Source organism: Mastigoproctus giganteus, chromosome 8 (assembly GCF_048544385.1).
Source record: "Mastigoproctus giganteus isolate SK-2022 chromosome 8, ASM4854438v1, whole genome shotgun sequence".
NCBI lineage: Eukaryota > Metazoa > Arthropoda > Arachnida > Uropygi > Thelyphonidae > Mastigoproctus > Mastigoproctus giganteus.
The window spans coordinates 161,221,869-161,248,625 of NC_143582.1; the positions used below are offsets into that span (position 1 = coordinate 161,221,869).

The 26,757-nt window shown below is 36.7% G+C and overlaps 1 protein-coding gene across 1 annotated transcript in view; it reads right to left on the reverse strand.

Moving 5' to 3' along the window:
• Positions 1-26,757, reverse strand: part of eIF3k (eukaryotic translation initiation factor 3 subunit k) — a 72,584-nt gene that overhangs the window by 28,322 nt on the left and 17,505 nt on the right. The window contains exons 3-4 of the mRNA XM_090379855.1: positions 19,448-19,568; positions 10,173-10,247 (exon numbers count right to left, since the gene is read on the reverse strand). Of these exons, the coding sequence (XP_090235981.1) occupies positions 10,173-10,247; positions 19,448-19,568 (196 nt within the window). The remainder of the gene's footprint in view (positions 1-10,172; positions 10,248-19,447; positions 19,569-26,757) is intronic.

Below are 26,757 nucleotides of genomic sequence, written 5' to 3' on the forward strand. Positions count from 1 at the left end.
AAGCACCCTGTCACATTTCATATCCCATGCTACCCAAAGAATTGTAGTAGAGAGTTTAGCATGGTGACTGGAAAACTAACCATAGAAATCTGTACATGGTATTCAGATGAACTCTGTCTGATGCATGTTGGTCTATGTCAGAAGTAATTTCCATCAACCCTCTTTTAAAGGATACTGTCATTTTCATTCTTGTCCCTGACAATGAATAATATTTATTCATTATCAGGGAAAAGTTTTAATCTGGCTTCAGGGAAAATTTTCTTTAACGGATATAAAGCTGCCTCAGTTGTTGTAGATGTGGTTGTTTTTTGGCACACTGGCTACTAAGGCCATTATGTGCCTATTCGTAAGCTGTCTCAGTGGATTCTAGTTTCTTTGATGTTGTTATCACTGATATTCGTGCTGGGTTTCTCAAGGGATCTATCAATTGATTTGTTTGTGACAAAACAGGTAGTTACTTTAACTATTACGATTTCACATGCATTTTCTGATATTATAATTAAATGGAGAATGATTTTGATGCACTGTTTCTGAGATTGAAGGAGCATCATGGAATGAATCAGTTAAATTTCTTTTTAATTACTATGCTAAATATTCATGTAGTTTTGAATGATTCATATGAAAATTATAAGCATACATAACAAAACTACTGATGGAGTAAGACAGACAAAAGCTGAGTATGAGAAATCACTAAGAGCTAAGAATGTGGATAAAGAGAGTTCTATTTATATGTGGGGAAAAAAAAAAAAAAAAAAAGAGGCTGAATGAATCAGGTAGGCCCCTTTACTTGATCAAAGTGGAAGAATTACAAAAATTTCAGCAAAAGTGGCAAACTGCAATGATAAAGGACTTTAGATCCATTTCTAAAGAGTATATATATATATATATATATATACAGGGTGATTCACTACCAGTGCGACAAACTTGCAGGAAGTGTAGGCGGAACAAAGACAAATCGGAATCACATAGCATTGCAGGGTCCGAAATGCCTTCGTCATGCAGTAGAGGACGTTGAACGGGAGTTCGTGTGAACAGCGATCCCGCTGGAAGTCAGCATTTGCGAACTGGTTCCCGAGGCAGTAGGATGGACGAGTATTCAAACGTTGAACTGGCCGACATGCACCTCGCGTATGGAGTTAATGTAACGGGCGCGCCGCTCTGCGCTTGTACCAGGAACTTTTACCGCACAGGCGTGCTCCTCATCATACAGTTTTCACACGTGTGCACAGAAGGTTACGTGAGACTGGTTATTTCACGAGAGGTACCATGAATCGAGAGCGAACGACGAGGACACCAGACAATGAGGAGAATGTCCTATGTTTTGCAGAAGGCAATCCGAGTACGAGTACTCGAGCGATAGGCCAACGATTGGGTATTTCCCAATCCACTGTATGGAGGATACTGTCAACAAACCAAATGAGTTCATACCATCTGCAATGCGTCCAATCAATGGAGCCTGCGGATTATGCACTCCGGAGGACTTTTGCTACTTGGTTTCTTCAACAGAAACAGTTTGCAAATGCTGACTTCCAGCAGGATCACTGTTCACGCGACCTCCCGTTCAACGTCCTCTACCGCATGATGAAGGCATTTCAGACCCTGCAATGCTATGTGATTCCGATTCGTCTTTGTGCCCCCTACACCTCCTGCAAGTTTGTCGCACTGGTAGTGAATCACCCTGTATATAATGGAGAGAAACATTTTTATTTTTGAGTCTTAACAGTTTCTCATAGCATATCAAAATAGTCAGAAAACTATAAAGTTGCAATGGCATGCCGATATGCAGTGGCACAAACAAAAGTAACCTGTCTTGTTTGAATGAAGGATAACAGTAGTAGGGGTCAGCATCCAAGGCATAATGATTGTAGTATCAGCCAGCAATACTGATGAAACAGGAATTCAACTTTCTGATGCTAACAAAACTTTGACAGAAGGAAAATCTCATGAAGCATCAGTAATCATCCAGAGCAGGAGCTCACACATGCTGAGACCATCACTCTGTCCAGACAGGAAAGGAGTGAGTGGCTAGATTGAGACCTCATGGCTTATAAAATCAAATAAATAAGGGATGGGGGAAGAACATAGACTAAAAATCACTTTTTAATAATGATATGCTGACCTACAAGCACCCTGTCACATTTCATATCCCATGCTGCCGAAAGAATTGGAGTACAGAGTTTAGCATGGTGACTGGAAAACTAACTATAGAAATCTGTACATGGTATTCAGATGAACTCCAAGAAACTTAAAACAATTGATAGAAACAAAAACAGGCTCAATTGAGACAAGAGCAAAATTAATGCACTACAAAATTAATGGGTCTTGCTTGCTGCAATGACAACTAGTGCAGTGTGATTCAAAAAATCTGTTGGTGTTTTGATTAGTGAAGAATATTGTGCTAAACAGAAATAACAAAAAAGGAATAGAAAAAGAGGAATTCACAATAACAAAAAGAAATTAGTCATTATTGCAAAGCAAGAGACAGACCAGCAACCAGTGCAGAGAAAACCATTAACTAGTCAATGAGTAAAAAGTGGAGAATCTTATTTTTGTCTGGGCATTTTCTTCTGAGAAAATGCACAGACAAATGGAGGCACTCAGGATTGAATTTGCATCATGACAATGTACTAGTCCACATGGCTTTTTCAGTTCAGCAATTTTTAGTAAGAACAGAACAAAATGGTGACTGTGGGACAGTTACCATTTTGTATTTGGCTAAAACTGCTGAAACTTCTTCCTGTTTCCAAAAATTAAAATCCAATTAAAAGAATGAAAGATTCAAAGACACTGCAGAGAGTAAAGCTGAACTGCAGAAACTGTTGGACAGTATCAGATCACAAAAGAGTTTTCCATAGATGCTTGAAACAGTGGAAGAAGCATTAGGATTGATGTATAAACTCTGAAGGGGACAATGCCGACATGTAATGTAATTCTAAATTAATTTTATTGCCTCAGTCTAGACACGTCTGGCTCATACCTTGCATATACCAGGTGGTTATAAAATGAGTTTCCCTATTCAGGAGACCCTAGTGTCAAAACAGAGTTGGCGCTGTGAAAATCGGTGTGTATGTCATTTAGGATATGGGGAGGCAATTTGTAGAAGAAATAAAATTTGTTCAAATTTCCGCCACCAGGGGAAAAACGACACTGCACATATGTAAAAGTTGTCATTTACTTCAAGCGACACTGTTTACGCAAATGACATCCTGTTAGATAAAAGCAGAAAGGCCAATGCCACCGTCAATAACCATTATAGCTCTTACAAAAAAGGAATGTGCTCTTTTAGTAAAACTGTTCTACCAGAATAATAGTAATGCTAATGCAGCACTACGTGAATATCAGAAACTGAATGGTTTGCATAAAGGACCTTTGACGTCAGTGGGGCTTCGAAAACTAATAAAGAAATCTGAAGAGAGGCAAAACTGTAGAGCAAAAGTTAAAAATTAAATCAACAGAGAGGGGGAAAGTAAAGGTAACAAGACTGAAACCGTACCGGAAAGAGTTCAATTAAATCCAATTTAAATTTAAAATGATGCCAATTATATAATAATTTAGTGGTACCCCCCTTGTAAGGTACCAGTTCCAAGAGACGTGAAATATCACCAAAAAGGGACTAAAACGAACTACTAAAAGAAAAAGTAACAAAATAATAGACTGACCATTATGCCCCATGTCGACGGAGGACCACGTGGCCAATAATGGTCATGGAATCGCTGCATTTCAATTGCTAGACAAATCGTCGCAAAGGCGAACAGATCGAAGGACCAAACCACCCCTTCCTCCTCCGATCAATCCACAAATGCAGAGGATTTGCATAGACCACTGCTATGCAAATTATGCATAGAGAAATAAACTATAGAACAGACAGCACTCTAGAGCAGAGCCACACCACCGACATAATGTAAGCCTAGCCAGTTATATAGAGGGTTGATATGCAAAAAAAAGCAGCACCTGTGCCGCCATCTATATAATTTTCCTTTTTCTGTCTATATAAGCTGGCTAAACTTACATTACGTCGGTGTCAATGAAAGGAGTCAATGTAAATGGAGAGTACCTAAACCAGTTACGATTTGCAGATGACATTGTGATCATGTGATCCCAACAAAATTAAAGGAAAATCTTAATCAGTTATGCAGAGTTAGTAAGGATTTCGGACTAAAGATGAATATGGCTAAAACAAAAGTAATGATGAACAAGTATGCCACAGAAAGGTATATAATCAGTGAAGGAACAGTAATTGAAAAGGTGGATTAATATACTTATCTGGGACAAGTCATTAGCTCTAATAATGATAAATGGCTGGAAATCAAGAGAAGGATAAATTTCAGATAGATAGTGTTTAGGAAATATAGTCACATACTGAGGAGCAATATCCCAATTCGTCTAAAATGTAAAATAATGAACCAATGTATACCCCCCCCCCCACCACGACTTATGGAAGTGAAACTTGGGCACTCACCAAAAGAATGGAAGAGAAGCTGAAAAGTACACAGCGAAGAATGGAACAAATTATAGAGAAAATTAGGAATCAGACTGTTAGATAAGGAGAGAAACACATGGATTAGGCAGCAAACACAAATAAAGGACAAGCTAAAGAACTGAAATGGACTTGGGCAGGACACATAGCTCGAAGACATGATGACAGATGGACTAAGAAAATAACAGAATGGTACTCAAGAGGAGCTAAAAGAAAACCTGGAAGACAACAATGGAGATGGATAGATGAAATTCACGTGTTTGTGAGTAGTAAATTGATGGCCATTGCACAAAACAGAAGAAACTGGAAAGTTGCTGGAGAGGCCTTCATCCTGCAGTGGATTGAAAATGGCTGATGATGATGAGCCCAGATTAATTGGGTGGGGGAGGTCACCCAGATTAAGCAATAATTTGGATTAGTGAAGCAAAAGATAGCCATAAAAGAAAAAAAAACTTAGAACACAAATAAATGGAAAATTTAATGATTGCTATTGAAAATAAATAATAAAATATCACTGTAGAGCCTTTATTTAAAAACTATAAAAAGACAATACATTTATCAGAAGTTGTACTTGTTTTTAAATGTAATAATGCAGGTTAAGTTTTGTCTGAACAGACCTGCTGCTGTTCTTTAATTAGGATCTCCCTCACAGTTCTTAGGTGTTCATAATACTCCTGCAATTTTTTATTTGTTGAAGAGTCCACATAATTGATTACTACATCAATGCCATCTCTTGCAGAGCTAAGAAGTTTCTTCTTAATTGTAGATGCTTGTACTTCATCTAGTTCATTATCGGATTCTTCTTCCACAGCAGAATTCTTAATAAGATGTGCTGCAATTTCTTCCTGTCAGAAGCTGAAATCCAGGATCTCCTTACAGTTCAAGCCAATGTTGGATATTTTCTTGAGTCATTTCAGTTTCTCCAGCTGCCCTCAACACAATCTGGAAGTCCTCTAATCCCTTAAAGTCAATATCACCATCCACATTTTGCAAGAGTTTTTCAAAGCTATTCACTAAAGTTTTCTTTTTAGTCTCAATGCATTGGTCCAGTTGAAGATAGCAGACTTGATATTGTATGATTTGATATTTTTCAGCATTATTCTCTTGTGTGGTTGTCTTCATCCATTCTGCCTTCCATCAAGGAACTTGCACTGCACTTATAGAGCCTCTTACAGGCCATAAAGATGCATTTGTCCATAGGCTGCATTAAGGTAGTTGTGTTTGGCAGCAAAGCCAAGCACTTCATTTTACCATCCCTACTGAACATTTTCAACATCGGAATGTGCAGGGGCATTTTCAAGGATTAGAAGTGCTTTAATCGGGTAATATGAAAATTACAACACTTCTTTCTAGTACATCTTGATTTCGGATACGAAGTGGTTATGGAACCAATTCTTTGTAATTTTTTGTGTGAACCAAGCATTTTAAGAGTTGTTGCAGACAACAGGCAATATGGGTATACAGTCTTTTAAAGCCCTTTGATTCTTAGCATTGCCACCCACAACAGACTTTAGCCTATGACTTCCATCTGCACTGGCACAAAGAAGTATTGAAAACTTTTCCTTGCTCCTTTTCCAACCTGGTGTTGATGGCTTATGAGGCTTGTGTATTTTCTGGTTGACCACACCAAAACAGTCCCATTACTTTAATTCATTACATTGTATATTTGAGAATAACAAAGATCTGATGGCATTATTATTTCATTTAATTTTTTTCTAAATGGCTCAACACCTTCAACATTGCCACTTAGGGGTTCACCAAAAATTTTTCTATTAGTGATAGTGCCTTTATCTATATCGCCACAGCCATCCTGCAGTGCAAGTAAAATTGTGCAATTTCAAATGCTTTACAAACTTTTCTGCTGCTGCCATTAGCTCTACACCACGTATGCCAATGCCACTTGATCGTTGCTGTGAATACCACTTAAATACAGTTTCTTTCAGCAACACTTCTTTTGGCTTTTTTAATGTCTGTCTATTTGATACAAAGTATGTTTGTGTCAGACGGCAGTACACTGTCAAGCCAGAGACTTGAAAGTGTGTGGGCCATGTCTGTGCAATGTGATATGTTGTGCCCATTGTTTGTCCGGCGTATTGGCCGCCAGGCCCCTAGTGGGGCCCGACGTTGCCCATACCTCGCCACATGGAGGCTAGCCAGGTGTATCCAGTATCACAACAAATTGCTCTGGCAGGTCCTGCCACCTAGTTTCCTGGGATTTCAGTGACTAATTTGACATTAATGCTTAATGGGATTGCTGTCAGGAAATCACTGGTTGGGGTTGAATGCTAAAGAGATGTGTTAAAGGCCTAATAGGTTGGGCAAAATTTTGATGTTATTAAATTTAGATTATTAAATTTAGACGTGTGAGGCTATACGCTAGATGAAAGATAATACTGTTAGTTGTCTTAGAGATTTACATGAAACCGGTAGAATTTAGACATTGATTAGAATTTGGCGGCATTGTTAAGGGGTGTACTCGGTCAGTTTAGTGAGAGGGGGAAGACTGAAGACTAGGAGGAAAACAGATAGAAGAATAGGGACGATAGAGTAGGCATCCTCAAAGAGGTCAGTGGAGATGAGCCCACCAGGCAAAGTGTGTGTGTGGGGGGGGGGAGGCAGGGAGGAGAGGAGAGGAGACAGAGACCTGTCTCCTCCATCCCCTGCCTGGAGATGGGGTTTTAAAGGGAACTGGGTTAGTGTACCCAGTTCAGATCACCAATGGTGTGTTGGCAGCAAATCCGCAGAATGTCTTCGTCGGTCTCATGTCCAAGCAGTGTCAAATCCGGTACGATGGTCAAGTTGCCCATCCCACTCCGGGGGTGGGATATGTTAGCTGGCAGTGGGGAACCCACCAGGCAAAGGGGTGGGAGAGACACACATTTACATCATTCATAATCTGCATTCTCACTCTACTTGCATTCTTTTTTTTCCCCCCAAGTTTTTTATATATATATATATATATATATATATAATATATATATTTTTTTTTTATTTATTTATTTTTTTTCACTCAACTCATTCATCTTTTTCTCACACACACCAAGCTGGGATGCAATGATGTTTAGTGTAAATTTATATACTAATTAAAATTAGGGTTAGTGTACATAACTGTAGCATTTATGGTTTGTGTTCTTTTTCTCACACGCTTACACTTTTATTCATTCTTCTAGCTCTCATCTCATTTATTCGACTCTTACTTTCTGCACTGCACTCCCTGGGCACCTCAACTTACTGTTATTCTTCAGTTGTGGTGCAGGCCTAGCCACAAGTTTTTTTTTTTTGCAGGCCAGGGGAGAATGCAGTGATAATGTTTATGTGGTTAGTAAATGTTTGTTAGTACAGTATATATAAAGTAATGTAAGTTATTTTTAACTTTGTATTCTTTCGGCCAATTACATTTGCTCTTCCACTCATTCCCATTCACTCTCTCTCTTTCACCAAAACTGCCATTTATTCCCTTTTACCATAATTCCTAGTTCACTCAGTGCCCAGCCTATTTCATTCTCATTCATTCATTCTTCTTTCATTCTACATTGCATCCCTTTGCTACTAGCTTACTGATATTTTTCAGCTAATCTGCTTCCCTGGCTGCCTGTACATCTTCCTTCCCTACATGGTGTGGGGCCCCAGGTTCCTACACATGGCAAGGTAGTCTTGGGGAGTTTTGTCATGTCAGGGTGCAGAATACTGCTATCCTGACAATTTTTAAGTCATCGTCTGGGCGTGGTGGGAAACTTGGGCAATTTTAACTATTCATTATTGTTTAATTGCTGGAGGGGCTGAATTGCCGTTCTTTGGATTGTTCTGCGCATTTCGAATACCTTCTGTGTGAATGATGTAAAAGCTTTATAATTTTCCTCTTCTATGATGAACAGATGTTCTTTTCCCATGGGAAGGGGGCCAATCTGTGCTATTAGCTCTGTTATGGGGATGTCACACATTATACATTCATATAGAATGTGTGCCCAGTCTTCACTTTTGCCACAGGTGCAGTTTGGGTATCAATCAGCCCCAAGGAGGTTAGTTTTACCTTTAGGGAGCCGTGACCTGTCAATATAAATGTTGTAAAAAGTCCAGGGGCGTACCACTTAGGTGGCTTTGGGCTAACCATTGACACCCGTGGCAGAAACCGTTTGGTAACCAGACCTCTGGTTTCCTGCTCCCACTTTGTTTGCCATAGCTCATGGAGCTTTGTGGCTATTCTTTTTCTTTCATCATTGAAGGTGTTGGGTGTATCAAGGGCTATCCTCAGAAATTCTGTGGGCATGCCCTTTTTAAATCTATAATATAAGCCTCTTTTGGTTACTTCCAGGTAAAGTGGGAGAGCTCCGGCCAGCAACTGTAGTGCAGGTGTGCTTACTGTAGACATGCTCTGGTAATAGTGAGAAGTATTGTCCTTTGTATCGAATCTAATTTATTCCTATTTCTTACTATGGCCGAGCGGATGAACTACGCACCGGCTCCATAGGTCATAACAGGTAGGAACATTGCACGGTATATGATTGCCAGGGTCTTTCTTTTGAGTCACCAGTCTGCTCGACTGATCCTGGAAATCATACCTGCATAATTTCTTCGCCAAGTAGATCAAATGGAGGTAAAAAATTAATTTTGAATCAAAGACCATTCCAAGATATTTTAGTTCTGTTACTATTTTTATAGTGGTTGTGTTAATTTTGATTTTTCTTTGATACACTGCTTTTATCACTCCTACATCAAATTTTAAAGCAAATGCCTTTATAAATTCTTTTTGTTCTTTAATATCCGACAGTCTGTTGGCCAATACCAAATTCTTCAGCAATTTTTTTTCTCCTCCAGGAACACCATTTTCAAGTTGTTCTATCACTTTGAGCTTGTTAATGATAGTTAAAGTAATGCGTTTTCTTTTCACTCCACTTTTCAATTCTTTAGAACCCATAATTACAAATATAAAATATGTTAACTTATGTACATATATATGTATAAAGAAGAATGCAAATGAAGTGATATAACAATAACATCCATCAGACTCAGAGTCAACAATGATACTGAACAACATGCAAGACAATGTAATGTATGTTCCATCTCTCTCTCTCTCTCTCTCTCTCTCTCTCTCTGCGCAATCAATCAACATGCAGTCAGTGACCCACCTACCTTCCTAAAATCAGGGTGTCTTTCAAAGTACACACACACACACACAGAGAGAGAGAGAGAGAGAGAGAGAGAGAGAGAGAGAGAGAGAGAGAGAGAGAGAGAGAGATGACGACCCAGTTGCGAAGATAATCACACACAACATGAGATACAGAGGAAATGATGCCTCCTACATTACTATTGCAATTTTTTCTTAAGAATTATCTATGGTGTATCCACATTGATATTTTATATATATATATATATATATATAAAAACTAAAGTAAAATGTATGCCATATATTTTTCCCCCCCCCATAATCTAGCAGAATTCAGATATAGGCTAAAAATATAAACTTCATAATCCCTTATTAAAAGTGCCATATAACAAAGAAAAATTATGTAAAATGGTTTGTCATCAAAAATGGTACCTGTTAAAAGGTACCATTTTTGATGACAAAGTTGAAAAAAAAAAAATCTAAATATGCTGTTAAAAGCATATTTGGAATTTTGTTTTCAACTTTATATTATTGTTCTGATAAGAATATTATCAGAATATATATATATATAAAATCTAATTTAGTACTTACCCAAAATTTTTTAAACTGACACATTTCCAGCAAGTCATGAAGGTACATTATTGTTTTAATTGTATTATTTTCAAACTGTCAATTAAGTTAAGAAAATGTAACTTTCATTTATATATCTACTAAGATGAGTCAATATTAAGACTCAAACTCAACTGAAAAATTAAACTTAAAATCAATCATAACTATCTAAATTTAATTCACAACTCTCTCTCTCTCTCTCTCTCTCTCTCTCTCTCTCTCATTAAAAATTCTGCATGTTTTGAATTTCAGAGACATTGGCAAAGTCTACAAAACCTTTAGGAATTTAAATAAATTAAAAAAAGATTAAATATATATATATATATATATATGTGTGTGTTTAAGAAATAGCCCGGAAAAGTCAGAAAAGTTTAAAATGACAATTCATTATGTTTATTTGTACCTGAGCCGAGCCAAGCCCAGGCCTGTGCAGACCTCTACACTAGCTGATCCAGAAGCCTCCTAGAGTTACCAATAGGTTCAGTCTAGTGGACTCCGTTTTAAAGCTGTACCCTCAAAATGAAAGGAAGATTGGATCTCTCCATGATGTCCATCAACTTCAAAAGACATCAACCATACTGCATAATGGAAGAGATAGGATGGTAGTGGGAGCTTTCCTCTGGATACTAAACATGGGTTCCACCAATTCAAGCCTCCAACAAACAAAGTGGTGGTATTGTGCCAGGTGACGTGAGTATCTACCACCTAATATGCATGGTAACACAGGAATGGCCAAAGTAAACAGGTGTCCCAGTGTGGCATCCACACCACATTCGTGTGGATGACACACTGGGACACCTATTTACTTTGGTTCACACCTGGATAGCTACCTGCAGTATACCAGGTGCCATATTTCAGGACTTGCACACAGGGGTTATACTCTGGGTTATTAACATTTCAATCATCATGAAAGTGCAAGCAGAAGATTTGGCTGTCACAGAACAACAGGACTTTGCCAAAATTCAATTCACTTACTCACATTAATATCAGTCCCACCTGTGTTTTAGACTCCCAAGTAGCAAGACAAGCTTGTCATATCTGAATGTCTGTGACAGCCTCAGAACAGTATTATACTATATTAAAAATATAACCATAAACTTATAACACTGATTTCATTTTAAACATTCAGTAAGGTCTGTTGCATTTTCTTTGATTATGTTCTGCAATGTCCTCAATTTAGTGCAGAAAATTTATTTTGTATTGCATCTGAAAGACCACCAATACATTTGTGCTTACTACCTGTCTGAGCACAAATGTATCAGTCCTCTAATTCCTTCTATATTGTCACCTTCCATTTGATCCTATTGTTGTTGCTCTTCTTTTATGTCTGGAAAACTATCTCAGCATCCATTAAACAAAATCAAATTTAAAAAATTGACATAAAATTACAGCGAATTTTGTTAATATGAAGTTCCAATGACTGAAACTTTGACACAAAACAAGGTCCCCCTAAGTGTCAAAATGTTTACCGCATTTTTTTTTTATTGGTACATACTATAAATCTAAGAATAATAAATAATAATATCAAAAATAAATTAATTTAAAATAAAAAATAATAAAAACAAAAGCCCTGTCTAGCAATACAGTAATAGGAATAACACATTTTTTTGAAGATTTTATTTTATTTGCAAGACTATGTATATCTTAGTGCACTTGCATCATTTATACACAGCCAATTATAGATTAGCAAATTTGCAATAGTGGCATCCTTTAAGTTACATCTCATATTGTGAATAGGAGTGTGTTATAGGCCTAATGACTTGAATGAGTACAATGAACAATTGTACAGAGAAATAAGAGTGGGCTAGTAAATCGGAATGTCTTATAATGGGGGATTTTAACTTCCCAGATATTGACTGGAACTTGTGGGTTGGTCACTCACACACTAGTCAGACTTTTGTGGATTTATTGGATGATTGTTTTCTGCAGCAGCATGTTCAAGAGGCAACCAGAGAAAGCAATACTCTTGATCTGGTTATCAGTAGTGATCATTCGTGTATTAAGAATTTGCAGATAAAGGAACCACTAGGTGGCAGTGATCACAGTGTACTGATGTGGGATTTACTTAAAGATTTAATTACCATCAGGGGTAAAGGAAAGGGTTTTTGCTTCCGTAAAGGTGAGTACAGTGGTCTCTGACAGTTTTTAAATTCTGTACAGTGGGATAAACTGACGATGTTACCAACAGTAAATTCTAAGTGGGAAGCATTCAAGGAATTAATCGTGGAAGCTACTAAAAGTTTCATACCTATTAAGAAATATTGTTCAAGATTTAGGCCTAAATGGTTATCTAATGAACTAATGAGACTCGTAATAGAGAAGAAAATGCATGGGATGCATATAAATTATCAAGCGACTCAGAAGCCTATGGCAGATATAAGCTAGTCTGTAATCAGGTGACAAAGGAGGTTAGGCAGGCGAAGGCAGATTACGAGAAATCCTTGGCAAAAGATACTAAGAAAAACAGCAAGGATTTCTTTACTTATATAAACTCTAAAAGGAAAGGGATGAATTTGATTGTCCACTTGACATCGATGATCGACTGTTGATGATCCTGCTCAGATAGCAAACAAACTGAATGAGTATTTTGCATCTACATTCACACATGAGGAATTATTAAGGTTTGAAAATGGCAGAAGGTTATCAAATTGTAGCAGGATACTTAATGATTTTGTAATAACTGAAAGCAAAGTGGAGGAGAAATTGAAGTTAAACATAAGAAAAGCACCTGGGGTGGATGGGATCTATCCAGTTATATTAAAGAAGGCGGCAAAGCAACTAAGCAAACCCTTAGCCATAATTATGAGAGCATCCTTGGACTCAGGAGAGGTTCCCACGGATTGAAGATGTGCAAACGTATCCCCAATTCATAAAGGGGGGATCGAAGGGTGACACGAGTAATTACAGACCAGTTAGTTTAAATTCTGTTCCAGGTAAAATAATGGAGTCACTGGTTAAAGATGCATTGCAGGATCATCTAGACAAGACTGCAGCAATAATTCAGACACAGCATGGGTTCGTTAAGGGAAAGTCTTGTCTGACAAATTTGATAGGATATTATGATGTGGTTACAAAGGAACTGGATGCAAAAAATAATTTTGATATCATATATTTGGATTTCAGGAAAGCTTTTGACACTGTTGCGCATGGAAGACTATTGTACAAATTGGAGCAGAATGGTATTAAGGGTAAGTTGCTACAATGGATAAAAGGATGGTTAAGTGCGAGAAGACAGAGGGTGGTAATCAATGGGTGCTGCTCTTCTTGGACTAATGTTATTAGTGGAGTCCCACAGGGTTCGGTGTTAGGTCCACTGTTGTTTTGTATATTTATCAATGATATTGATGAAGGTATATCAGGTTTAATGTCGAAGTTTGCAAATGATACAAAGGTTGGCAGGGTTGTTAATGACAGTAATGGCAGTGTGCTACTGCAACAGGATCTAGATAATTTGGGCAGATGGGCTAAGAAGTGGTAACTGAAGTTTAACCTTGACAAATGCAAAGTACTGCATATGGGTAGAAGTAACCCCAGAGAAACGTACCAACTGTGTGATACTACACTTAAGGTGGTACAAAATGAAAAAGACCTGCGAGTAATTGTGCAGTCAGATATAAAGTTTTCTGAGCAATGCAGACAGGCCGCCAGGGCAGGTCATGGGGTTTTGTCAATGATATATAGGAATTTTGCTAGCAGAGAAAAGGAGGTGATTATCCCTCTGTATAAGGCAATGGTCAGGCCACGCCTTGAGTACTGCGTACAGGTCTGGAGGCCTCATTTTAGGAAGGATGTAGATTTACTTGAGCGTGTACAGAGAAGGGCAACAAGATTGGTGAGGGGAATGAAGGGATCCTCTTACCAGAGAGGTTTAAGTTCTGCAAATTGCAGTGGCTGGAGACTAGGCACCTGTGCAGTGATCTGATTGAAGTGTATAAGGCCTTGAATGGGTTGAGCACACTGAATTCTGATGGGATCCTTCCACTTGTTCAGATTATGAACCTAAGGGGGCATAAATTCAAATTAAGAAAAGACAGATGTAGATTAGATGTGCGGAAATTTGCCTTTAGCTAGCTGGTGGTTAATTGCTGGAACAAACTTCCATCTGTCGTTGTGGAAGTTGATAGGTTGAATAAATTTAAGGAGGAACTGGATAGGCATTTGGAGGGAATGGTGTAATTTTTTTTTTTTTTTTTTTGGCTGATGCTGCATAAGCTCATACACTTGCTTTCTTGCATCAAATGCCACTGCTACTACTACCTTCACGGCGAGTTGCCATGACATTGCACTACTTCAAATAAGTAATGCTTCACCTGAAGGAGAAGACTGTTGTTACTTATTTTCAGTGGATACCACCACCACCCAGACGGCACTGTTTCAGGGCTATTTAGCCCTTCTTCGGTGGGCGGGTGGGTACCCAAGTGATGTAATGATGACAAAACAGTTATGAAGTATATCTCCACAATATAATTTGTGGACACAATATCTCCACAATTTATTTGTAAGATAAACTAAGAGAAAAAGCAATTAACGGAAATGAAAATATTGTACAGTATATATTTTGATATATAGAATATTTTAGTATCACAGTAAAAAGAACTACAATCTTAATATAAAAGGAAACATACAAACCCATTAATGTTTTAATAAATTAATCCAATTTAAAGAAAGAATCTGGTGTTGTTTGCAGTTTTTGTCCTATATGCATTTTTAACTACAACACATTCTCTATTATACTCAATTCATGGCTGTGTGTGTGTGTGTGTGTGTGTGTGTGTGTGTGTGTGTGTGTGTGTGTGTGTGTGTGTGTGTGTGCGCGCACGCTTCTTATTGTTGTTGTCACTTAACAAGACCATCTCGTTTTGCTTGGTGCTCAGCACCTCTTCTGGTGTTGGCATTGCTGTGGTAGCAACTTCATCATCCACCTTCAAAAACTTCAAATTCGCTAACAAAATCCATATACTCCTTCAAATTCCCCCATTCCTCAATGTTGCTATTACATTCATCTGCTGGACCATGTTTTTTGATGATATTCTCTCCAAAGCCACTCTTTCTGAAGAAGTTGATTATTACACTTGATGCAATACTATTCCAAGCAATGACAAGATTACGGATAACATTCCAATTTGCAGCCGAATTGTTCTCTTGAGGCTATAAATAATGTCCTGATCCAGTGGCTGCATAAAACCGGTGGTATTGGGAGGTAAAAACAACAGTCATATATCTGTAAACTTAAGTGCCTCAGCAGAATGTGCTGTACAATGATCTAGAATCATCAAAACATTACTTTTTTTTTTCTGAAGCCATTCTTCTGTCCACTTTTGATAACCAAGACTGAAAAATTTTGACCATAAGCCAAGCACTTCTATAGTGTCAATCACAAAGAAGTTGGTTAGATTCTTTATAAAACATCCTAGCTTGGAAAACTTACCCATCACAAGTGGGCATAGTTTTGTACTGCCATCTGAACTGCAGCATAACAGAAGAGTGAGCCTTTGTTTACTTAATTTTTCCACCATGACAAGACTCTCCTTGAACAGCAAATTATAAAATTAACTTGTCTCATCAAGATTAAAAATATCCTTTGCCTCATATTTTTCAAGAATGGACCATACAGAACACAACCAGTCTGTAGCTCTTTCTTTGTCGACTAATCCAGACTCGCCGCAAACATTTTGTGAAACCAAGTTATTCCTGTCTTTAAATCTTTGGAGCCAGCCACTGCTGCATTTTAAGACACCATTTCCATGTTGCTGATCTAGATAATTTGCATTTCCTTGCAAAATTCGACCCGATATTGGCAAATTAGATGCACGCATTTATTGGTACCACTTTAAAAGTTTTGTTTCAAGCTCCTTGTGTTTTGCACCATGAATTCGTTTCCTGTTTTTTTATCATTACTGCAATGTCACACACTTCATGTTTTTTTTTTTCTTGGTTTTTCAGTATTGTAGATAAGTAGGTAAAGAGACTTATTCCAGTTTAGTTCTGTCCATTTATGTTTTGTCACCATAACACTGCTAGATGAGATTTAATATAAACCAACTTTAAATTAATTAATTTAAAGACATTGGCTCAGATAAAATGGCACAAAATAGATTATACTGTAGCAAAGAACTCTGAACTGGTGTAACAATTGCAACTGACCTTAATCCTGTGGAGAGCAACTTAGAAAAACTGTTTTTATTCCTTTGTTAATTTAGCAGCTCATCCTTCACAATGATGTTTTTCAGCGTGCACTTATACTGTAGCTACCATAAACTGGTTCTGTTTACAAAAAAAGTATAGTTTATCAAGTCAGTGCCATCCTATGATATAGGTGTAGATTATATGGATTCATGATGATACAATAAAGATTAACTAATTAGTTTTTATATTTATTATATGGATTTATGGTCCAGTTCCATTGCTGTAGCAATACTGTACACTAATACCATACCATAGTGAAAATCACTATGGTATTAGTGTACAGTATTATGCATGAATTGTTGAGGAGGCTTCCATCCTGCAGTATTATGATACTGTACACTAAATTACAGTATTAGTGTAAAGTACGTAGTATCTTATGTTAGACTAAATGTGTTAGCATTAACGAAGAGTAGTGAATAACTGATAGACATACCTTAGTTAATAAATCTATGGAGTATACATAAGTAAATTCATTTTAGAGACTGTTAAAAAAATATAGACAAAATAATATACAAAATGCCTGTCATTGTATGCTCTACAATCTGGGCTACTGCTTTTTTAGGTTATTTCACTTTCCTTCATTCATTTTTATAGTTTAAAAGTATAACCATACCTTCTCTGTTCTATGTCTTATTCGTTTTTTTTTTTTACTCTGAAGTTTTATGTTTCATTAAATCTTATCAGCTGAAATAGCTATAGTCTTTAGTTCTAGTATCTACTTAATTTGTGCTGTCCTTTGTTTTATGTTCTGTTAACTCCTGTTTTCTATATATTTGTAAATTTCTGTTTTTTCATTAACTTTGGTAATATAAAGATAATGAAAATCATTTAAGATGATACATAAATTCACTATAGTTGAGTTCACACATAATTTGCAACTTCAGATCAATGTCCTTCTACAGAATGGGCTTAGCTGAACATTATCTAATATCTTAGCTCCCACTTTCAGCTATACTATACATACTCTTCATTTTCATTTTTCAAAATTATTAGATTTATCAAGGATGGAGGAAAAAACTGTTTCTAAACCTACTACTATCTCATTGCCTTTATAAGGTTCTAGTTCTTTCTTTCCTGCTTCATTAGAAATTTTCGACACTTTGCTATCACTGTTTCATTATGCCTGAAATTAATATTTCACATAATGGCCTATATTAATGCACAGCAACAGACATCTTGTCATGTCCAATATGGGGTCTTCACTCTTCAAGCCTTTGTTATGATAACGGTTATGATAGAAGCGGGGTAATGCTAAAAGCAGTCCTTTTCTTTCTTGTCAGTTCAAACCTCTGTTTAAGGCCGCCATAGCCTAGTGGTCAGGCGCACGAGTGCATAAGTACACATGCCTTGAGTGACTGGGGTTCAAGCCTGTGACTGCTAAATACGGTACTGTTTCTTATATTCTGTCTATCTTGTGAACTCCTCTGACCGTTTGGTCGTCCCGGAGTATAAACAGAAAATTTATACTATTCTTACATGAGGTTGCTTACACTGAATCTCCTTTCATATATAACGAGGCCCACACATGGTTTTTAGGGTGGACATGGTAAGTCAACTCATAGCTTGTGATTTAACACAAGCTACGAGTTGTTAAATCACAAGTTAAATTTTTAACACAAGTTAAGCTTGTTAAATTTTTGATTTTGGATTTTAGTTCATTAATTCTCAGTTGGATACACGATAATGCATACATTTTATAACATATCAAAAAAAATTCATAAAATTGAAACATTATCACAGAAAGAGAGCACCCCTTATCATTGTATTTTTTCCTTTCAATCTGGGTGGTTGACCTCTGAAAAAGACCCAGACTGTAGGTATTTTGTATATATATTTTAAAAAAATCTCTACCATGAACTTAACCTATGCATACCTCATAGATTTAACTAGGTATACAGGGCGATTCACTACCAGTGCGACAAACTTGCAGGAGGTGTAGGGGGAACAAAGACGAATCGGAATCACATAGCATTGCAGGGTCCGAAATGCCTTCGTCATGCGGTAGAGGACGTTGAACGGGACGTCGCGTGAACAGCGATCCCACTGGAAGTCAGCATTTGCGAACTGGTTCCCGAGGCAGTAGGATGGACGAATATTCAAACGTTGAACTGGTCGACATGCACCTCGCGTATGGAGCTGCGGACTGTAACAGGCGCGCCGCTCTGTGCTTGTACCAGGAACGTTTCCCGCACAGGCGTGCTCCTCATCATACGATTTTCGCACGTGTGTACAGAAGGCTATGTGAGACTGGTTGTTTCATGAGGGGTACCATCAATCGAGAGCGAACAACGAGGACGCCAGACAATGAGGAGAATGTCCTACATCTTGGAGAAGGCAATCCGAGTACGAGTACTCGAGCGATAGGCCAACGATTGGATATTTTCCAATCCACTGTATGGAGGATAGATACTGTCAACAAACCAAATGAGTTCATACCATCTGCAACATGTCCAATCATTGGAGCCTGCGGATTATCCGCTCCGGAGGACTTTTGCTACTTGGTTTCTTCAACAGAAACGGTTCGCAAATGCTGATTTCCAGTGGGATCGCTGTTCACGAAACCTCCCGTTCAACGTCCTCTACTGCATGACGAAGGCATTTCAGACCCTGCGATGCTATGTGATTCCGATTCGTCTTTGTGCCCCCTATACCTCCTGCAAGTGTGTCGCACTGGTAGTGAATCACCCTGTATATGTCCATTAAAGTTATTCATTAAAGTCCCTAATGTTAATCAAAGCACAATCATCATGCTTTATACAGTCCTACAGGTATTTGATAACAATACCTAACAAGGAAAAATTCAGAATGTTTCTGAAATTAATGGGGGACCATAATGGGGAAAAGAGATTTGGACTAGATTACAGAAGTTTTCTTTAACCAACATGTAATATTATGCTTGAAGAAATTCAAAAGTCAGATATTTATCTAGTTGAGTAGGGAAATACATGGGTTTATTTTATTTATTATTTTTTTTTTTTTTAGCTGGTGCAGCAAAAGCCTGTGGCTTCCTTGTACTACATGGCTAATACTAATCTCCACATATTCACAAATATTCTATTATCAAAGGATACATGTGCTTGATCAATTAAACATTTACACAGTACAAAATCTGTATGAGGGAGATTCGTAAGGGCTTTCAGAAGTATCTGTACCACAACAGCTTCTCGAAAGCAAGCAGGATTAAATTGATAGCTACAGAAATAAATGTTATAATCATATTTATTCTTTAATTATTTATAGTTAAGTTAACAAAGTTGTTAGCAGAAATATTGAAATAATTTAGTCTCTAATTAACAGACTAATAAAATTAATCTTTTAATTACAATTATTCCAAATAGAACTTATTGTGTTTGAAACAGTAGTATCCTGTTACATGAACACTATTTTAAGCTCCTGAAAAATTTTGCTTATTACTTCAGTAGAATCTCAATTTTCAGGGGACCTAAAGCTTTGTGTTTTGCAACGAGATTTATAATAACAAGGTCCATCAAAACTTGACCATTTTCAATGGCACATCTTTCTATACATTAAAATAATTTCCCCCCAGTGATATTTATTCAGCCAATGGGAGAAGAAGGATGCAGGTTACGTGATAATACATAATAAATACTAAAATATGTAAGAGAAGCTTGCTTTGCTGTTGTAAAACAACCTTCTGTTTTAGCATAATCATGCCAGATAAACCTTGTGCATGCACTTTATAATGGCCACACAGTACCATTCTTGATTTCCACATGTAACGTATTTATGTATTCAAAAATACATTACAGCTAAAAGAAGAGACACACACAGTGTCGAAAGCTTCTGTAAGTATTTTATTAAAAGAAGCAAGTGCAGCGAAGGGGCAAAGCCCTCCGGTATCTATTAATATTAGTTTAAGCTTATATATATAAATATAAACATATTTATATATATATATATATATATATATATATATATATATTTTTTTTTTTTTTTATTTATTTATAAGAAGCAAAAATAAACAATATAAATGAAAATATATAATTAGTATTACAAACTAGCAAACATGGATTCACAGTATTAAAATTAAAATAAACACGAAACCAATTAAATCTAATAAAATAATTTAAAAGAATCCAACTTCATTCTTAAGTACAGCACAGCACAGATTTTAACTTTCATCACACAACAACAAAAACTTCATTTTACTTTGTGATCAGTAACTCTTCTAATGTTAACATTGCTGCAGTAGCAACATTAGCATCATCCACCTTAACAAACTTCTCAAATTCTTCAACAAAATACAAATGTTTTTTCAAAGTCCCAAACTTTCCACCACATTCATTTGTTTTCCAATGATATTCTCATCCAAGTTGTTGATGCAATATAAAGCTGTTACTTCACTAAGCCATTTATGCAATACCACCTCTAGAAATAACATTATGAATAGTGTCAAAGATATTCCCAGGCTTCAGATTATTCCCTCCTTCCATGTTGAGGATCATATACCTTATCATACAGGTTTTACATGCTTTCTTGATAAATAATGCCTTAATCCAGTTTCTGCATAAAATTAGTGGTACTGGAATGTATGTTCTTTGGCATTTGTGTCTCAGTAGATTGTGCTATACAATGATGAACAGTAATAAAAATGTTCCCTTTTTCTGAAGCCATTCTTCTATCCACTCTCAGTAATCAATGCTGAAAAATTTTGATTGCAAGCCAAACAACTTTTATTGCTTCATATATGCATGGAAGTTGGTTAACTACTTTGAAATGTCTTGACTTGGAAAATTTTCTAATCACAAGCTGGTTCAGTTTTTACTGCCATCTCTGCATTGCAGCAAATTATGAAATATACCTGTCTAATGAAGATTAAAAATATCCTTTGTCTTGTATTTTTTCAATAGGCTGTAGAGGCATGCATTTGTTGTTATCACTCAATGGGGCATAAACACTCATTATGTTGCGAAGATTATCCTTTAGTGGAGGAATGATAAATTTTCAATTTTGATGTTTTTCAATATTGATCCTGGGGTGGTGGGGGGGGATAGAAATTGAATTTTGCACTGGCACCTATAAGATTTTGCCATTATGCAGCCTTGAGTGCCTGAGTTAAAAAATGATGCAATTGCAATTTTTAAGCTTACCTTCCTTATACTGAGTCTCATTCTCTTCTTGTTTCTCAATTAAATAAACATTTATGGAGGTTTTAACTAATAAAGTTTACTATCATTTTGTTAGCTGGCAAGGATCATTTTATTAGTATTTGTAATTTTTTCTTTTGTCTTCATTATCTTTTTCTTTTTTTCCAAATTGAAAAAAATCTGCACTTTTTTTATTAATGCTGGTATTAATCTATAATTGTCTCTGATACTGATTTGGATCTGAGGCGATCTCGGAATTCTGAATGTGCAGCAAACAGCTATGGGACAGAGAATCAGAAAAAATACAGAAATTCATAAACACACCAGATTCTGACAATAAACTATACCAAAAGCAACAGACTCCAGTGGGCTGGCCATGTATCCTGCATGCCAGGGAACAGAATATCAAAGAGAATCTTGATGAGAGAAAGCCTAAGGGAAGGCCCAGGAAGAGATGGAAAGATAGCACAAGGAATGATGCAAAAAACCTTGGAATTGTAGATGGGCAATAGGGAGCAGAAGTCAGAAAGATGCACAGAAGCATGTAAAGGCAGCAAGAGACCTCCAAGGTCCACAGATGATAATTTAGCAATAGGTTAGAGCACCTTACTAGAGTTAGCCTTGATCACTTGCAAACTCTATTAGAGTTTGAAAAAAACAAAAATTTAATTCCCAAAAGAGATCTATGATCTTAATGTGGTATAGAGAGTCACTGTAGCAACCTTTATGGATAACATAAAGAAACCCACAAAGAAAACAACTCATTTAAAGTTGTAAATAAAATGTACATTTATTATTAAAAATATAAGTTTGCAATTTTAAAACATATATTATTCATAGTATATCCATTACAATGTTAAAATAAAAAATGGAATAACAATGTGCATAATTTAAAACTATTTCTTTCCAATTTCAAAAATTGAGTAGCACATTTTATATAAAATGCAGAATTGGAACTTGAGCCCTGGAGTGGGCTCAAGTTCCAATTCCATGAGATACCGCTGAGGCAGACAACATTGTAAATGATTCGGAATCCTCATTCTTACAAACACCACATACAGGGTACTGCACAAAACGCTGATACATCTGCATATAGAATAACTTCAAGCAGGAGATTTTTAAAATCCAGACTGAATTTAAATTTCACTAACAACATACACATTTTATATTAAAATACAGCCACAGTATTGTTCATCAGTACAGTATGCTTTCAAATATTAACTTAACTAGGAATTTTCTGTTTGTTACACAACTAATGATTATGACTGCTTCAAGAAGTATACTATCGCAGACTTTGCCCTCTTCAGAAATGTTGAATCAAATTGTTGTTTATAAATATGGCCCTGCTATCTAGACTGAGCTGTCAAGAGCTTCTAAGGCATCACTAGAAAGGGAAAATCTGAAGCATGTTTTTGCTTTTTTTTTTTTTTTTTTTTTTTAACCTGACTGAATAACCTCTCACCCTAAGCACTGCCAAGAAATTGTTAAAATGCCAAGCATGATTTGGGATAATTTGTTATATTTCAAGATTCCTTGTGTACTTAGCTATTCTCAAAGGACTACTGCACACCAATTCTTTCTTCTTCCATATCATCTTCTAGTGGGTTTTAACACTGATATCAACACAACTGATGCTGCAAAACATCTATTTCTTTATCTTTGGTGATACAGAGATACACTAATATTTAAGTTAAAGTTAACTTAATACTTCCAAAAATGGCAACTTGATATCTAAGAATTCTGTTTGGAGCCAGACGATAGTGCTGTTAGGAAACATGCTTTGGTCTTAGGAACTCATGATATAAAGTTAGCTGGCCACAAAACTAAGTCTACAATTTACCAAATTTATTTATAAAGTTATACAGCTTCTACTCCAAGTCCATAAATATTTGGAGGTCAAACACTTCACTGGATCATATCAATGCACAAATCACCACAACACTGATAGAATTACATTAACTTTTTTTCTTTTTTACCTTATGTATAAAACAATGTAAAGTTTGCCATAAATGTTGCACCTAGTGCATAGGATCAGTTAGTCACCCACCAATGTGTTTTGATAGTTGTGATGTATTGTCTCTGATTTCTCTCTCTTTGCTCTTTAATAATTGTGAGGCAGCTTCTTTTTTTTTTTAAGGCAGCCTCTACTAATCTACTGACAAGAGGATGTTGTTTCGGATCATATGCGTAGACTTTCAACTCTACAGGCAACATGAATTAGAGAAATTTCTATCCTGTATATTTATTAATTTTCCTTGAAAAATAAATCTTCACTGATATTAGTTTTTTTAGTTTTTGATAAATTAAATTTTCTTTATTAACCTTTATTTCTTTCTAAACTGAAAGAGGAAATCATACCTGGACTGTAATAATCTATGAACTGCACTAGAAATGAAAAATCTGCAGAATATATATTTTTTAATGGCTACTGAACAATCGTAGCAAACTTTTCTCAGGTGTTTATTACAGTTATATTTGTCTTTTTAATCACACTGCCTGTTTGGCAAGTCAAACAGGCAGTGTGTACTGTATTAAATGTAACTGAGCTATGGAGAACGTTATTCAATTTCTGCTTCCCATCAACAAGGAAGAATAAAGTTGGATAATGATATATAAGATGCATTCAAATTATAAGGTCTCCAAATTTATTTCTCATAAAGTATAAAAGATACAGAGGTGACACTTGCCTCACTTTTCAACATAGTCTCCCGGAAGCTGCAGACATTTTTCACACCTGTTCTTCCAAGTTATGAAGATGGCAGCAAAGGTTTCTTTGGAGATATGTTCAGCCCACTGGTAAATGGCAGTAGAAGCTGCTTGTCAGCTAGAAAATCTTCTGCCACGAAGCGCATCCTTCATCATTGAAAACAAACAGAAATCACTAAATGCAAGGTCAGGCCAGAATAGAGGATGTGGAATAACTCAATGTTCTTGTTTTTTTAAAAATTTTGCACATTTCCAGAACAAAATGTGAAGCATTGTCTGATGGAAACAAACGTGATTCAGTCCATGTGGGCATTTTTTTCTGAAGCACTGGGAGAAACATTTTCTTCAGAACTTCTTCATTAGTTTCCTGTCACCTTAGTACACCTGGGCACAAATTTTGTGTAAGGATAATTCTATCCACATCCCAAGAAACAGCAAACATCATTTTCTCTGCACTTGCAACAACATTGGAACTATTTTGGGCAGAGGTGAATCAGTGTGCTTCCATTGGACAGACTGTTTCATTTCTGGATTGAAGAGTGGAACCTACGTCTTATCCATTTTGACAATCGAAAAGAAAGATCCGTTCACTGCAGCATCTCGTGTGAGTAGTGCTTCCTACAAGTTGACATTGTCTTTTTGATGTGTGAAGGACACCATTTAAGTATTATAAACATTCAGAACTAATTAGCAGTCCCACGTGTATACTTCAATTATTTTATGAGGGGAAAAAAATCTGGAGACCATATAATTTGAATGCACATTGCATATAAAGTATATGTACCATTCAGAAAACTAGATTGTCACACATTTGAAACTTCTCAGTTAAAAGTTTTTAGGTGTATTATGGGTACTTCATTGTGTTTGCTTTTTTCATTATACACTGTTTAATATTTTAGCATTAGCATTAGTAGAGGCATACAATGCAAGAAAGCAAGCTTATGCAGGAAAAAAAAAAAAAAAAAAAAAAAAGCTCCCATTTCACCCCTCCATTCATTCCACCAATCAACTACTCGCTGGCTAAAGGCAAATTTCCCTACATCTATTCTACAACTATCGTTCCTCAATTTGAAACTGTGCAACCCTCAGATCCTTAGTCTGAGCAAGAGGAAGAATCCCATCAGCATTCAGCTTGCTCAACCCATTCAAGGCCTTATACACCTCAATCAGATCACCTCGCAGGTGCCTACTCTCCAGGCACTGCCATTTGCAGAACTTAGGCCTTTCTTGGTAAGAGCACCCCTTTGTTCCCCTTCTTTGTACTCATTCTAGCAACTCTACATCCTTCCTAAAATGAGGCCACCAGACCTGTACACAGTACTCTAGGTGTGGCTTGAACATTGTCTTATATAACGTGATAATCACCTCCCTGTCCCTGTTAGCAAAATTCCTATATATCATTGACACAACTCCATGACCTGCCCTGGCAGCCCATCTGCACTACTCAGTGAACTTCATATTTAACTGCACAATTAAACCCAAGTTTTTCTCACCTTCCACTTCCCTGAGCGTAATACCACACAGTTGATACGTTTCTCTGCGGTTATCGATACCCATACGCAGTACTTTGCATTTGTCAATGTTAAACTTCAGTTGCCACTTCTCAGCCCATTTGCCCAACTTATCTAGATCCAGTTGGAGTAGCATACTGTTATTACTGTCGTTTACAACACTGCAAACTTTTGTATTATCTGCAAACTTGGACATTATACCTGATATACCTTCATCAATATCATTGATAAATATACAAAACACCAATGGGCACAACACCGAACCCTGGGCAACTACACTAATAACATTTGTCCACAAAGAGCAGTGTCCATTGATGACCACTCTCTGTCGTCTCCCACTCAACCATCCCTTTATCCATTGTAGCAACTTACTCTTAATGCCATCCCTCTCCAATCTGTACAGTAGTCTTCCATTTGCAACAGTATCAAAAGCTTTCCTGAAATCCAAGTATATGATATCAAAATTATTTTTGGCATTCAGTTCCTTTGTGACCACATCATGGTATCCAATAAAATTGGTCAGACAAGACCTCCCTTTAACAAACCCATGCTATATCTTAACTATTACTGCTAGATGATCCTGCAATGCTTCTTTAACCAGTGATTCCATTATTTCCCCTTGGAACACAAGTTAAACTAATAGGTCTGTAGTTATTTGTATCACCTTTTGAACCCCCTTTGTGCATTGGTGATACATTTTCACATCTCCAGTCCATGAGGACCTCTCCTGAGTCCAACGAAGCTCTCATAATTATGGTTTGCTTACTTCTTTTGCTGCCTCCTTTAATATAACTGGATAGATACCATCCATCCTAGGTGCCTTCCTTACGTTTAACTTCAACAGTTTCTCCTCCACTTTGCTCTCAGTTATTACAAAATAATTAGCTCCCTGTTAGCATTTGATAAACTTCTGGGACTCCCCTCACTGAATGACTCCTGATGTGTGAATGTAGATGCAAAATACTCATTCAGTTTGTCAGCTACTTGAGCATGATCATCAATAGTCAACCCATCTATGTTAAGTGGTCCAATCTGATTCATCCTTTTCCTTCTAGA